Source organism: Anguilla anguilla, chromosome 1 (genome assembly GCF_013347855.1).
Source record: "Anguilla anguilla isolate fAngAng1 chromosome 1, fAngAng1.pri, whole genome shotgun sequence".
NCBI lineage: Eukaryota > Metazoa > Chordata > Actinopteri > Anguilliformes > Anguillidae > Anguilla > Anguilla anguilla.
The window spans coordinates 14,517,208-14,531,486 of NC_049201.1; the positions used below are offsets into that span (position 1 = coordinate 14,517,208).

The following is a 14,279-nucleotide window of genomic DNA, read 5'->3' on the forward strand; positions in this document are numbered from 1 at the left end:
TTCAAAGCTATTAAAACTTTTGGTGTTTTTCCAGTAGAGATCCACAGGGAAATGATCACCTGCGTTGTTCTTTTCAATGAGCAGAGTTTCCTGACCAGCTCTGTGATGGTAGTCCTGTATACCAGACCTAGGTTTGTTTTGAATTCAAATACTTTTTTTGTGCTGTATTGATCTTGCCTGGTGTAATTGAGCCTGCCAATATGACCAGAAGGCGGGGATTGCACTTTCTGAGAGTATTTCATTGGTTCCAGTACAACCAGACAAGATCAGAAAAGGCGTAGAAAAGTATTTGAATCCAAAACAAATACTTATTTGACCCAGGTCTGCTGTATACGCCAGTGTCCCTTTTTTCTCCCGGCTTGACTTGAAAAGCAAATCCGGCCTGACCGTCTGTTCTCTGACCAGGCTCACCTGCTCCATCCCACTCCTATGAGAGCAGCCCCTTACCAAAAACCTGAGCCCTCCAGATCTTCTTCTTCAGTGGTAAATGCTCTGTTCTCATGCCCAGTTTTCTGCCTGTCTCCCACAGTGGCTGTTTCCTGTCTTCCTTGTCTGGTGGTGTCTTTAACTCTCATTTTCACATCACTTTTATTTGGGCAAATAATTTTAACATTGTTTTCATCTGGTCATTTGTGAAACTTTGTTTTGTCATGTTTCATGAGCTATATTAGTTATATTATTTTATGAGCACTATTAGCTGAGAAAAACTATATGACTTCTTGCGAAAGGGAGGGGGAGCTTTGTGAGAACCATGTTGGCCATGCCTACAGACTGAAATTAACTTAAAATTAACGACTTTATTTTTCCCCAGTGCTTCTTGTAGCAGGTTAATCAGCGTAACATGGTATAGCATGTATAGTGGAATGTTATTGGAGCTGTTTCAAGGTTGGATTTATCATGATAAATGATGGTAGCATGTATGCTAACAATGCCAGTGAAGGCTAAATATTTAACAAGGATTACTTGTCTTTTCTGATAAGGCTAAAATAGCATAATACCTAAATTATTGGGCAAACCAAAAACGTTTTTTGTGGAAAATGGTAAAGAGCATATATAACTTTTGAAGGGCCTCTGTGTTTTATTTTTTGTCCTTGTGACTGTCATGATTATTTTGGACTTATGATTCTGCCACCAGATCATGTTGCACTAAATTGCCACCTCTCCAATCATTAACCTCTCTGTTGCCATGACCGCAGACCTCTGCCAATCAGAAGGCTCGAGAAGTGACCTGCTGGCTGGAACAGGCCTATCAGGAGCTGGTTGAGGGGTGGGACTCCACAGAAGGCGAGAGCTATGCAGAGAGATACCATGTAAGAACCTCCACAGGGCACGTCTCCTCTGCTCCAGTTATAGCACAAGTACCTCTCCATCATGTGGAAGGAGAGCAGAGCTAAAAGGTTACCATGGCTGCATGGATGAATGCACATATAGATGTAGATATGACACAATCACGAGAGTACAAAAGAGTACAGAATTCTTTGTGTTATAGCTTTCTCTAAAATTTTAAGATGAAGTCTCATGCATTAAATGAAAATTAGATACAACCCCCTTTAATGGTCTTTTGAATCTTTCTGACATTACATTGAAACTGTATTTGTTTGACCACTGTGTACTGTGCTGTGCTGCGCTCTGTGTGCGTGCGTGTGCATGTGCGTGTATGCACGTGTGTGTGTGTGCGTGCGTGTGCATGCGTGTGTGTGTGTACATGCGTGTGTGTGTGCGTGTTTGTGCGGTTGTACGTGCGTGCGTGCGTGTTTTGGAACTCCAGGTGTTCCAGACCTTCGTGGTGTCCTTTAATGAGCAGCGGCGGCCGGTGATGCCCCTCCTGACCGCCATGCGACGCACGCCCCAGCTGAGCGAGGAGCAGCGTGCCCTGAGAGGGGCCTGGGACTCGCTTGCTGAAAAGGTGAGGTGCACCTCGAACCCGGTCCGAATTACAGTAGCACCTGAACTCAAGGAAGTTCTTCCCGGAACTTAGATCATAATTTTTTCTGAATGAAAAATTAGGAATTATTTTTTGGGCCTATTTGGAGTGGGAAATTCAGTATTTAACTTGCTGTGTTTACATATTTATCGTTTGTCAGTATTTGAATAATTAAAGTTTGCGTACTGTACGTGTTCAGCCTCCAAGTGCAGCCTTGCGCAGTGGTGAGTTACTCAGAACTTTCCGGTATTTGCCGATGAAATGAAACATTAAATCCAAGGTGCCAGTGAAAAGTATGTTTTTATATGCATGTGTGTGTATACCTGCTTGCTTGTGCGTGTGTGTGTATGTCTGTGTGTGTGACCACATTTGGTGACACAGTCTCTTTGTGTTTTTGTTTTTAGCTGCGTGAGTACAAGACTGTGCTGGACCTGAGTCTGCCTGCTCCCCTGGATGCAGTGGGCCGGTGGCTGCTGCGTGTGGAGGGGACGCTGACTGACGAAGACAAAGATACGCAGGACCACGCTCAGGCTGCTGAGGGTGCCAGAGAGAAGCTGGAGCTCCTCAAGGTCTCCGTCTCCTGCAATGCGACACTCTTCCATTCTCGCAGTCTTACTCATCGTCTTTCTCAGTTTTCAGTTATTCTCTGTGCATTAAGGCGAAGCGCCAATGTGTCTTTTGTCAGACCTCAATGGAAGAAATGGGTCATCACCTGAAAATCTTCAACTCCTTCAAGAACATGGATGAGTATGGTGCCATTCTGGTTCCAACAGACAAAATGGAAGAAATTAAAAGAAGGTTGGTTAAAATGCATCTGCACTTCCCCTTGAATTTCTATGCTCCTGTGACAGGCCAGTGTAGAAGTTACTGTATATTCACCGATTGGACCTTCTCCACAGGTTCACCAGTGTTCGTGTCACCGCCAAGTATCATGGAATCAAATTGGAGTACCAGGAACACTGGCACACAGTCCTGGACCTCCTGGGCCAGCTCAACAGTAAGCTGTGCTCCTGGAAGAGGCCCTACTGCTCCCAGGAGGGGGTTCGAGTGCTGCTCCAGGACTGGCATGTGAGTGGGCTTGGGTTGTGGCTCATCATAAGTATCACAGAGTGAGAACAAACCTCTTCTGAGCATTTTGTATTCACACTTTTGTAGGTTTGAAATTGGATTATGAGTAAATAAGATCAAAGTAAGCCTTAATGCAGATGCAATTTAAATGACTCCGTAAAGATTGGCCAACCAGTGTTCTGGTGCTCATTATAAGAAAGCAATGTAGCAGTAGAGCTGGTTGCTCTTTTGTGAGGTGAATGTAATGATTTGTCTTCTGAGCCTGATAATGCAGGTTTGTGTGAAGCCCTGCGGTGCGGTGGAGGTTATGTAATGCTGTAATGGAGATGGAATGTTAACTTTCTCCTTGGCTTTATGGTGCGGCTTAGAGCAAAAACACCAAAGTCATTATTATGTTATGCTGGGTGTAATTACAGTAATAGTTCTGGGCCATGGGATTTAAGAAACCATTGAGTGAATTATAAGCCCAAGTGAAATAAATCTGACCTTAAATGTCCAATACCAGACTGTTAGGGGGAAACAGACCCAGAGCTCTGCTGCCAATGATGATATGCCAGACTGCAGTGAGATCACTTTAAGTGTGGCAGACTTGGCAGAGTAGTTGTGTGAATGTAAAGGAAAGAACTGTGTGCTCTCACTGGGCCTGCGTGCGGTGATGGAGTGATTAGCATACTTGTTCTTTTGGTATTATTTCAGGAAGCCGTGGACAAGCAGGACCTGGTCTCTCTGCTGGAGGCTGCTCTTCTGAGGCTGAAACTTGTCGCTGGCAAATACACCAGCAAATCCGCCCTGGGTAAGAGTGTGAGCGTGAGCATTGGGGGGATGAGGCTGTGCAAGTGAGGCTGTGAGCTAGACCTCCATGCCATTTCCAGGGAAATTTGGAAAAGGAGACAGTATATTTAAAATGGGACTTCTATCATACCCGCTCTTTATTTTGCAGAATAAATGAATTAACAGGAAAAATTGTTTAAAACTTGGCTGAGCATAGGCAGAGAACCAGGGGAATCATTTTACTGTGAAATTGTTCTTTTTGGAGTGCTTTTAGAAGAAAAATATGTGGGTTTACATTGGAGCTTGTCATTTCGCATACCTCCCACTTGCAAAGTAAATACCTCCCACCTCATAAATGAAAACTAAAAACATAAATTATCATGGCAGGTTAATTTTGTCCCAGTTGTCGTAAGTGTAAAACACTAAATTCATATAGCTAACAGACTTCTCTGCGTGGAGTGTGATGCCTAAGCAGTGATTTTTTTCTAGTTTTCTACAGTGGTGACTTTTCACATCTCTCTCTCTCTCAGCTCCCTTTGGAATGTATTGTCTTTAGTAGGCTACCACACAGAGTGATTATTTTCATGTACACATCTGTGTATTTTAAAGATCATGTTCATTGATTTTTTAAATAAAACATATTTTATCCATGCAGCGCCTTATGATAGCGTATCCAAAATATATCAATTACTGATTTATGATTTCCCCCTGTGCCCACACACACACTCACTGTCCTCTCCTCCATGACCCCACCTTGACCCCTGCCTCCGACAGCTGCGGACTCCCAGCAAGTCACCCAGCAGATGAAGGATCTGGAAGGCCGGAGCATGGTGTGTCTGGAGGCGGTGTCGGCGGTGAAGAGCACCATGAACCGCGTGCTGTCAGCCTGGGACTCTTACTGTGACTGCCTGAGCTCTCTGCAGGCCTGGCTTGCCCAGGAGTCACAGTCCCATTCTCACAGAGCAGAGGTAGCTCTCGAGACCGGTCCTCTCCTAAAATAGACACCGTCATTACCAAGACTGTAAAAAACGCTCACTGACATACTTAGTATGGTGTAGCCAATGGGAAAGGTTAGCAGGTGAATTAACATTATGTGGGTATAATACTGTGAGTATCCAAGGGATCTTTTCTAGTTCATTCTGATTTATTCTCACCATTTTTCATACTCTGCCCAATTTTATGTTGAGAGTGAGTGTCTGGAGAAGTTAAGCTTAATCTGTCTGTTGTACTGTTGACAGTATTTATATGGCAGTGCAATGCACATTGTGAATTCAGCCTACTATGTACTGCATACAAAAAACAATTCCAAAGGTAACAGGAAATCATTTGTGTTGGCTGGCATTATTTATAATGAAATTGCTTTAGGCGAGTGACCTTTGTCTGGTTGCTAGGTGAAACTCGGGCACTGCTTCTCCCTTTTGTTTGTTGTTCTGAATGAGCAGTTATTCATCTCTCGACTTGTCCCCTCCTTCACCAGGTGACATCTGAATGTATGTCAAAGTGGAGCTCCTGCCAGGCTCACCTGAACGAAGTGGGAAACTTCCTCACGGAGGTGACAAGTCCACAGACAAGCCGCGCCCTGGCAGACGAAATGCGCAAAGTCAACATGCACTGGGCTGACTATGTCAAGAGAACCACATTGGTAAGTGTGGATGGTTCCTTTATATTCTGCAATTCTTTGTATTCCATAATTACCTCAGGTCAGTATTTACATAAGTATTTTTGACACTGTATGAAAGTTCTACAGTGTGTTGACATGTTGTACCGTATCATATGTGTGAGGTGTTTACCTGTACAATATTATACATGGACATACAGTAACATCTTTATGCTGTGGATACGATCATCAAGTCCAAATCCTGCTTTATCACTGAAGCAAAAACTTAGGCCATAAATTGTGAGGTTGGGCACATTGTAATAAACATGATCCTGCTCCCTGTCAAGGATGGAGCCTCCCGGCCTCCTGCCAGCCCACATAGCCCCCAGGCTGTGCAGGCTCTCTGCCGCGAGGCCAGTCAGCTGTTGAAGGAACCAGTGGAGGCTTTGTCTGGCCCTTTGCGCACCTACAGAAAGAGGCTACAGGTACTGTCTGTCTTTGCCATTGTTGCCTGTTTGGGTGTGTGCCTGTTGTGTAGGATATCTTATTATCATAGTCTTTCTGATGTGCAAGGTATGGTGTACTGGCTCATGGCTGATCGATTGAAGTTTGTTTGGCAATTATTCCTCCTCTCTGTTTCAGTTCATGATGGAGAAGATAAATGATGTGGACGTTGACTCGCTCGCCCAGTTCCCAGACTGCTCAGCTGAGACTTTACAGAAACTCAGACATACGCTCCCTGAGGTGCACCATAATGCTTCACTCCACTGATGTTTTCTCTTTGTCTACATTTGGGGCTTTATAAATGTATGTCATGCATAGTTATAATAACTTATGTACAGTTCTCATAACTTTTTGAGTTGTCCTGATATTTGAAAAGTGAACTGTTACATGTTACCTAAGTGTTTTTGTGCAGACATCAACAATGAGGTGTACGGTGTGTGTGTGTTTGTGATGAAGGTGGTGAAGACACTGCATGGAGCAGAGCAGGTCTGTGAGGAGCTGCAGCAGAGTGTGTCCAGCCTGGATGGCCGGCTGGCGGAGCTTCAGCACTGTGAAACTGAGGCCAGGGAGCTCTACCAGCTCCTGAAAGAGGAATGGAAATATGGCCAGAGCCAGGACCCCAGGGCCAGAGTAAGCACCATCATTTATTGGCTCATTTTATTTCTTTCCCATTCGTTACATCTCATTTGAGTGCAAAGGCATCTCAACCCAAATCTCCATCCATGTGTGATTTGTGTTCATGCAGCTCATTGTGTAACCTTTTGTTCCTGTAGATGTTTATCTCTCGAGCCCTTCAATTAGAGGGTCAAGTAGTGACTGAGGAGCAAGACCTCCAGGTCATGGTGATGACTGGGCAGAAGAACTCCCCCTTGCAGTACCTGATTGCATCAGGAATGCAGGACAGGGTCAGAGCAGCTGTTGCACACTCACAGGTGTTTAGCCCACTTCTATTTTTTGGACTTCATTATGCTGAAAGCCAGTGATATTGACTCTCATAAGGATGGTCCTTACCTGCCATTCATATATAGCTGTGTTTACCTCTGTTTTCTCCTAGTTTTAACTGGTTGTATAGGCAAAGGACTAAGCTGTTATCTGCACTTCTAGGAAGCTGTTGGGATGCTCAGCTCTCTTGGGGCTAGACGAGACCGAAGTCCCACTGAAGATCAGCCTCCTCCTAAGATCTTCATCCAGTCATACACAGAGGATGTACCCCAAAGTCAAGCTGACATAAAATTCCACACTGCCACTGAGATCCGGGTCATGATGACTGAGACACAATCTCTGGATGAGCCCCAGGATATGCCTGAGCCCCACCCGCAAGAGGAACCCCTGCCCCAAGAGCTTCCCCCGTCCCTAGCTCAGCCTGAGCCCCTAGTACAGCACCAACCTCCAGCTCATCCCCAACCTCTAACAAAGCACCATCCCCAACCCTCTCTTCACTCTCCCATGCAGACTCAGCCCCAATCCCTGGCTCAGCCTGGTGCTCTAGCTGAGCTCCAGGCCCTGTCTCAGCCCCAGACCCAACCCCAACCCCAACCCCAACCCCAACCCCAACCCCAAGCTCGTTCCCATCCTCAGGGCAAGATGCATCCACAGCCAGTACCTCAGGTGCATATCCAGCATTACTCAGAGTCCCAGCCTCCACTACAAACCTTCACATATGCACAGGCAGTAACTCGCTCAAAGCCCCAGCCTCAGTCACCGTCAGAGCCTCAGGTAGAGACCCATCCCCAAACTCACGCTACAGTTCATGCCCTAGTTCACGCCCAGGCAGTGTCTAAGCCTCTGTCCTACACTGAGGATCCAGTCCAGCCTGACACTAAGGCCCCGGTCCAGCCTGTGCTTCAGACCCAACCTCATGTGATCACCCTGGATAAAACTCATTCTCAGACCCAAGTCAAGCCCCATGTCCTTAAACAAGCAGGTGATCAACATTTCCCCCAGGCTGTGCTTGAGTCCTCCGTTCCTGACTACCATTCCCAGATCTCAGCACAGTCACAAGCTCAAAAGCTGCAGGCCCGTGCCAAGAATCGTCCCTGGATGCAAAAAAAGACCGAAACCCAGGCTTGGACACACACAACAGCAGTGCCAGAAGAGAAGATCCAGCATCAGCCATTATTCCATACCCAGATTCAGGTCCAGGCTCCACCCAAGGCCCAGGGCAAGATTCAAACCCAGCCCCAGGTCCATGTTCAACCCGAGGCCCAGGTCCAGGTTCAACCACAGGCCCATGTCCAGGCTCATACTCTGGCCCGGGTCCAGGTTCATCCCAATGCCCAGGTCCAGGTTCAAACCCTCCAAGGTCATGTCCAGACTCAACCCCAGGCCCAGATCCATGATCAACCGAAGGCCCAGGTCTGGGCTCAACCCCATTCTCAGTTCCAGGCTCAACCCCAGGCCCATGTCCAGGCTCATACCCAGACCCAGACCCAGGTTCAGGTTCATCCCAAGGCCCAGGTCCAGGTTCAAACCCAGGCCCATGTCCCTGCTCATAGCCAGGCTCAGGTCCAGTTTCATCCCAAGGCCCAGGTCCAGGTGCAAACCCAGGGTCATTTCCAGGCTCAACCCCAGGTCAGGATTCAACCCCAGGCCCAGGTCCATTCTCAAACCCAGGCACAGGTCCGGGCTCCACTCCAGGCCCAGGTCCATGTTCAACCCCAGGCCCAGGTCCATGCTCAAACCCAGGCACAGGTTCGGGCTCCACTCCAGGCTCAGGTCCATGTTCAACCCCAGGCCCAGGTCCAGGCTCAACCAAAGGCTCAGGTCCAGGCTCAATCGAAGGTCCAGGCCGAGGATCGTCCCCAGGCACAGGTGCATGCTCAACCCCAGACCCAGGTCCTGACTCCATGCCAGGCCCAGGCCCAGGTCCATGTTCAACCCCAGGTCCAGATACAGGCTCAACCAAAGGACCACATCCAGGCTCGACCTCAGGCCCAGTTCCAGGCTCAACCCCAGGACCAGGTCTATGCTCAACCCCAGGCCCAGGTCCATGCTCAACCCCAGGCCAATACCCAGGCTCAACCCCAGACCCAGCTCCAGGTTCAACCTCAGGCCCAGACCCATTCTCAAGCCAGTGTCCAACCTCAGCCCTGGTCTCATTCTCAGACTGAAGTCCAAGTTAAACCTAAGGTCCAGGCTCAGGCTCAAGTTCAGGTCCAGCCTCAGTCATGGGCTCATCCCCAAACTGAAGTCCAAATTCAGTCCAAGGCTCAGCCATTAGTCTATACCCAGAATCAAGTGCAATATCACCCCCAGGCACAAGCTAAGATCCAGCCTCAACCATGGGTTCATACCAGAACTCAAGGATTGCCACAGGTTTATCCACTAACTGCTCCTGAGATCCAGGCTGAAACAAAGGTTCAAACGCATCCTCAAATCCAGCCCAAGCCATTGACCCAGACCCAGGTACAATCACAAATCCAGCCCCAGCAGGGGTCTCAATCTCAGGCACACACCCAGGCCCAGCCTAAGCCTTGGACACCAACTGAAATCAAAACATTTCCACAAACATATCCACCGACCCACAGACAAATCCAACCTCAGACATGGGTCCAGAGTCAGGACCAAGCTCAATCCCAGGCAAAGACCCAAGGTCATGTCCAGGTCCAGCCTCAACCTGAGGCTAAGACCCAAGCTCAAGTTCAGGCCCAGACCCAACCTCAGGCCCAACCCCAGGCCCAGGCTGTACCCCGTACCAAGGCCCCAGCCTTGGCTCAGGCTCCACCTCAGGCTTACACAGAGGCTTATAGCAAAGCACAGGCATTGGCTCGAGACAGATTTGAGGATGCCAAACACTGCTTACAAGACCACATCCTGGAGGCCATTACAATCTTCCATGATACACAAATCTCAAAAAAGGAAATGGAAAGAAAGGAGGTAGGCATTGAACTTTGTGGGGGAAAAGGAAAAACAGCTTAAAATACTGTACATTTACCCAAATAACAATTGCATTTGTTGTATAGCACAAATGGTATCATTTCTTTCTTGCTATCTCAAAATTGTACAACTTGTATTTTCAACAAATATTGAACATTATACTTAATGGTCTCTTCCCACTCCCAGGAGACACTGAAGGCCTTGGACCCTGAACTCCTTGAGGAGTTCCTGAGAGCAGCAGAGGGTATGGAGGCTTTCTGCACTGTTGCTCAGCTAAGAGACCTGGAATTTTTCACTGAGTCAGTGAGGACACAGTGGGAGGTAGGACGACTTTCCTTTGCGCCTCTAGGGAAATAAAACCTATAATACTTCTGAATTCTTAACAGAGCGCGTGACTGATGTCAAGATTGTTTTACACTTATAGTTGTCTTGGTATTGTTATTGTACTATGGGGAATGATCCAGTGTATGAGTATGGAGTGTATGTGTACTGTATATCTGTATATTTCATTGGAAATTACAGTGCTGTGTACGGTATTTGTGTGAGTACATGGTAGGAAATTAAGATGTATTGTTGTGTGAATATATGTTTGCATGTTTGGAAATGCAGATATTGTAGTGCTATGCTGCATATACTGACGAAACCCTGTGTTTATTATCATTCACATCCTCTCTTACAGAGCATCAGTCTTTCCTGCCCCTGTTGTGATTTGAATACAACACATTTAAGTTGTTTATGCAAACTTTTTTTTTACAGGAATGTGAAAAATTCCTGTAAAAAAAGGAATTCTTATAGTGATAGCCTGATTATTCCAATACTTATTCCCAAGCATCAATGAAAAGCATTCATATGTGTTACTGTAACACCTTAATATACATCCTTAACTTGTTACTCTAAGCATTTCAAATTTTTCACTTTTCACCCAGGCTGTCCGTTTAGAGATAGGAGCATTTTTGAAGCACTTACGGTTTGAGATTGTGCGAAGAAACTTTCACTCAGCTGCTTTGCAATGTGAGATGCATATTAACAAAGAGAGGTCCAGCGCTCACTCTAATCTTGGTCACAAGCACCAGGTACTGAAATGTCTCATACTAACTTAACTGCATGGAAGGGTGCATGGGTTTCATGGTGTCTAATGTGCATGCACGTAATAATGTGACTGTGACTTTCTAATCTATTAACCATATTATTGACTGTAATTTCAATAAATCAGTTGCATTAAGTCTTACTTATTCAAATTTAAATATAAAGCAACAGTGAATATTCATCACATTGCATCACAATGGTAGCATGCTTGCCCCTGTTTTCAAGCGCAGCATGCCCCACAGGTAGCGATCTAACTGACATGCCTTTATGTTCCTGCTAGCAGTTGGAGAACATGTTCAGCAACTCACCGGTATGCTTCTGAAATGTTATTAGTAACAGTAATGAGCCTTGAGGTTTAGTTGCAAAAATGCAGACCTTGTATATCTGAACAGGTTTATGAATATGATTCAATACAAACCACACACCAAATGTTTAATGCACTGCCTGTACATGCTTGCTTCCAAACTTTCACATAAATGCATTAATAAATAAACCCTATAAATAGACCTAGGAATTCAGAAAATCTGCATCGAGTTTGTTGCCATGAAATTTTTTCCTGTATATATCAGTGTCCAGAGGTTTCATTTTCCCTCACTGCCAGAAAATATGGGCTAGCTATTTGACCCTGCCAGTGTCAACTGCCTTTACAAGTGTAATCAAATTTTGCCGTTGAAGATCAAACAACTCATACTGATGTATTTGTCTGAACTGGCAGTTGGCAGCTGCGAGTACATAGCTATTAACCTTATGTCTTCATGCCAAGAAGAATGATATTTGAATAATGGTAACCTCAAGGTGTTTGAGTTTGCCATTGAACTGCTGTAGTTTGTAGTAATCAGATTGTTTGAGTATTACTGTATTTAATGTTTGTTTGTGTGTGTTAATGGACACTATTGGATTACCCAGTAATCACAGTGTCACAGTTCCTGATCTAGAGACCATCTTCAGAATTCTTACTGTATCTAATATATTTACTGTAATACTTATTAAAAACACATTTATTGTACAGACAAATAAATGAACATCTTCACCCTTCCCCCTTACGGATTATGGGTGAAAGCAATATATAACAACAAACTAAAACAATAAAGACAAAAGAAGGCAAAACTGAGCGGTAACTTTTCAGTTCACGGCTCATGTCTGGCCCACTTTACGGCTTTCCAGCTCCTCCCATTTTTTGCTTATTTTCCTTTGACTTTCTCCGTCGTGCTCTGACATGTCATCAATCACATGTAGCTGTCTTTTCTGTTCCATCAACATGTCTAATTATTGCAGTCATGGTGCGAGGGTGCAGGGTACTCTGTTTTGGTGTTGGGTTGGATTAAATTCACTTTGTCAACACCAGTGGGTGGGGGGGGGCTTTGGCCTTTGGACTGTGGAGTGACCGCTGCTCTCCTCTTGCCACGGTTGCAGACGTGCTTCTCCTCGGAGGGCAACCTCCTCCTGGCCGGGCGGCAGCTGGAGGCGCTGAAGGAGCTGTGCGACACGCTGAGCCCCGAGGATGCGCACCGCCTGGCGCAGGCTCAGCTGCAGGAGTGCGAGAGGAGGCTCGCGGCCATACAGCGCCAGTTCAGCGGAGACAGGGACTCGCTGCCTGGGTGAGACAGAGAGGAGTGACGCCGTAGGCCTAACGAGTATGAATAACCTGTATGGTGTGCATAAGTGTTGTTCTCTTTGATAGTGTCTCACCTGTTCCAGTATGTTTGTACGTGCATGCATACAGTGCACACACACACGCACACATACGCACGAATACACGCAATCACACACACAATGTGCATCGATACATACTATCATTATTGTACCATTACACATTTTGTCTTGAATTATCCTCATTCAGACAAATTAGTAGGCACCAGATCCACTAAAGTACTTTATTAATGTCCTGTCGCTGATGGGATTTCCTGTAATTCCAATAGTGCACATGTGCTTTGCATATTTGGCCACATGAAAGGCAGGTTCCATCAGGAGAAGTACGATTCCTTTTGTGAGCCTCTAATTATGCATTTGGGAGTCCATTAGCCTTGACTTAAGTCTGTGCTAAGTAGTGCTTTTCCCTTCTCATTAGCTGACTTCCTGTTATTTTTGGGTTATTTCCTAGGCACCCTGTTGAGCTTGCTAAAGACAGGGCTGAGCACAGAGAGACTGCGATGTTGTTAGACGCCCCACGTGACAAAGCCAGCCCTCAGGTACTGTTCCGCTGTTTGCTGCTCATTGTTAAACCCAGCTCATCCTTTTCAATGAATGCAAAATATATCTGCAATAAGGATAACAGTAGTATTAAACACAGTAATTAGGATATTTCAACAAATTATTCAAATGGCTTATTACATAATGCTGGCAGCATTTTGATAACTTTATGGCTATCAAAATGCTGTGTAAGTCACTTTGGGTTAGAGCGACTGCTATATGTCTGTAATGTAATGATGATGGTGTGTGTAAAGTGTTAATGGAGGACATGATGTTTAGGTTACCCAGGTGATTATTGGGGCAGACACAGTGGAGGTGAAGAAAGTTGAAAAAATTGTAATTGAAGATGACCCTGCCAAACAGGAAGCATTGGCAAGGTACGGTATTAAATCTCTTTCCGTCTGTCAAAGGCAAACAGCATTTCACTGCAATATTAAAGGTAATGATTATGGGATTTAGTATTGTGTTCCCCCCAGAGCACCTTGGGTCATTTACTGTTACTGTTGCTAATCCCGTTCACAGAGGTTTAAGACTCTACCATTGCCACCATGGAGTGAGAAAGAAAAGAAAGTCTACTAGATGCTTATGTTTTTTTTGTATCCAGATATCAAGATTCAAGAATCACCTTCCAGGCCCAGCTGGCCAAAAACAAGCAGAGTCTCCAGTCATTTCCCTCAGAAGTTGTCACTCCTGCTGACTTGCACACTCAACTGCAGGATTTGGAGGTCTGACCATTCCCACTGTCCTCTTGATGCTCAGATCAATGTCTTCCCCATGTCATTTACTTCCCAGTGAATAATGTGGTCTAAGACTGAAAATTTCTGGACTCATTAGAATATCTAACCGCACCTCAGGATGTGGTTTGTTACAGCCAGCAAAATAAAAAGTTAAAGACATAATTATGTCATTCAGAATACTCATATATTGAATGTGAAATTTTGATGGATCCTAACTGTATGGTCTCTGTGGCCCAGGCTCTGCAGAAGGAGACAGAACAGCTCTGGTGTGAGTTTGCGCTTCAGGGCACCCAGTGCTCCAAGTTTAAAGGTGAAGAGCATCGACTGGTGCAGGACAAGACTGTACTTATGCAAGAGTGGCAAAGACAGCAGATCTGTCTACAGGGGAGGTACAATGCAATGCAACACCAATCACTCTGTACTGTGTGCAAGTCACTGATTAGTCATAAAGCACACAACACCTCGAACACAACATAACTTTATGATATATGAATACAGTATGATAATGGGTGCTTTAATTATGGCA

At 45.6% G+C, this 14,279-nt stretch overlaps 1 protein-coding gene across 1 annotated transcript in view; it reads left to right on the plus strand.

The window, feature by feature from the left end:
• Positions 1–14,279, plus strand: part of syne2b (spectrin repeat containing, nuclear envelope 2b) — a 126,073-nt gene that overhangs the window by 19,169 nt on the left and 92,625 nt on the right. Inside the window, exons 11-31 of the mRNA XM_035423754.1 lie at positions 406–483; positions 1,197–1,310; positions 1,769–1,906; positions 2,329–2,493; positions 2,610–2,722; positions 2,824–2,992; positions 3,689–3,785; positions 4,538–4,731; positions 5,241–5,405; positions 5,708–5,845; positions 6,003–6,104; positions 6,321–6,494; positions 6,638–6,796; positions 6,969–9,740; positions 9,927–10,061; positions 10,667–10,813; positions 12,240–12,424; positions 12,928–13,015; positions 13,296–13,393; positions 13,621–13,741; positions 13,991–14,142. Of these exons, the coding sequence (XP_035279645.1) occupies positions 406–483; positions 1,197–1,310; positions 1,769–1,906; positions 2,329–2,493; positions 2,610–2,722; positions 2,824–2,992; positions 3,689–3,785; positions 4,538–4,731; positions 5,241–5,405; positions 5,708–5,845; positions 6,003–6,104; positions 6,321–6,494; positions 6,638–6,796; positions 6,969–9,740; positions 9,927–10,061; positions 10,667–10,813; positions 12,240–12,424; positions 12,928–13,015; positions 13,296–13,393; positions 13,621–13,741; positions 13,991–14,142 (5,504 nt within the window). The remainder of the gene's footprint in view (positions 1–405; positions 484–1,196; positions 1,311–1,768; positions 1,907–2,328; positions 2,494–2,609; positions 2,723–2,823; positions 2,993–3,688; positions 3,786–4,537; positions 4,732–5,240; positions 5,406–5,707; positions 5,846–6,002; positions 6,105–6,320; positions 6,495–6,637; positions 6,797–6,968; positions 9,741–9,926; positions 10,062–10,666; positions 10,814–12,239; positions 12,425–12,927; positions 13,016–13,295; positions 13,394–13,620; positions 13,742–13,990; positions 14,143–14,279) is intronic.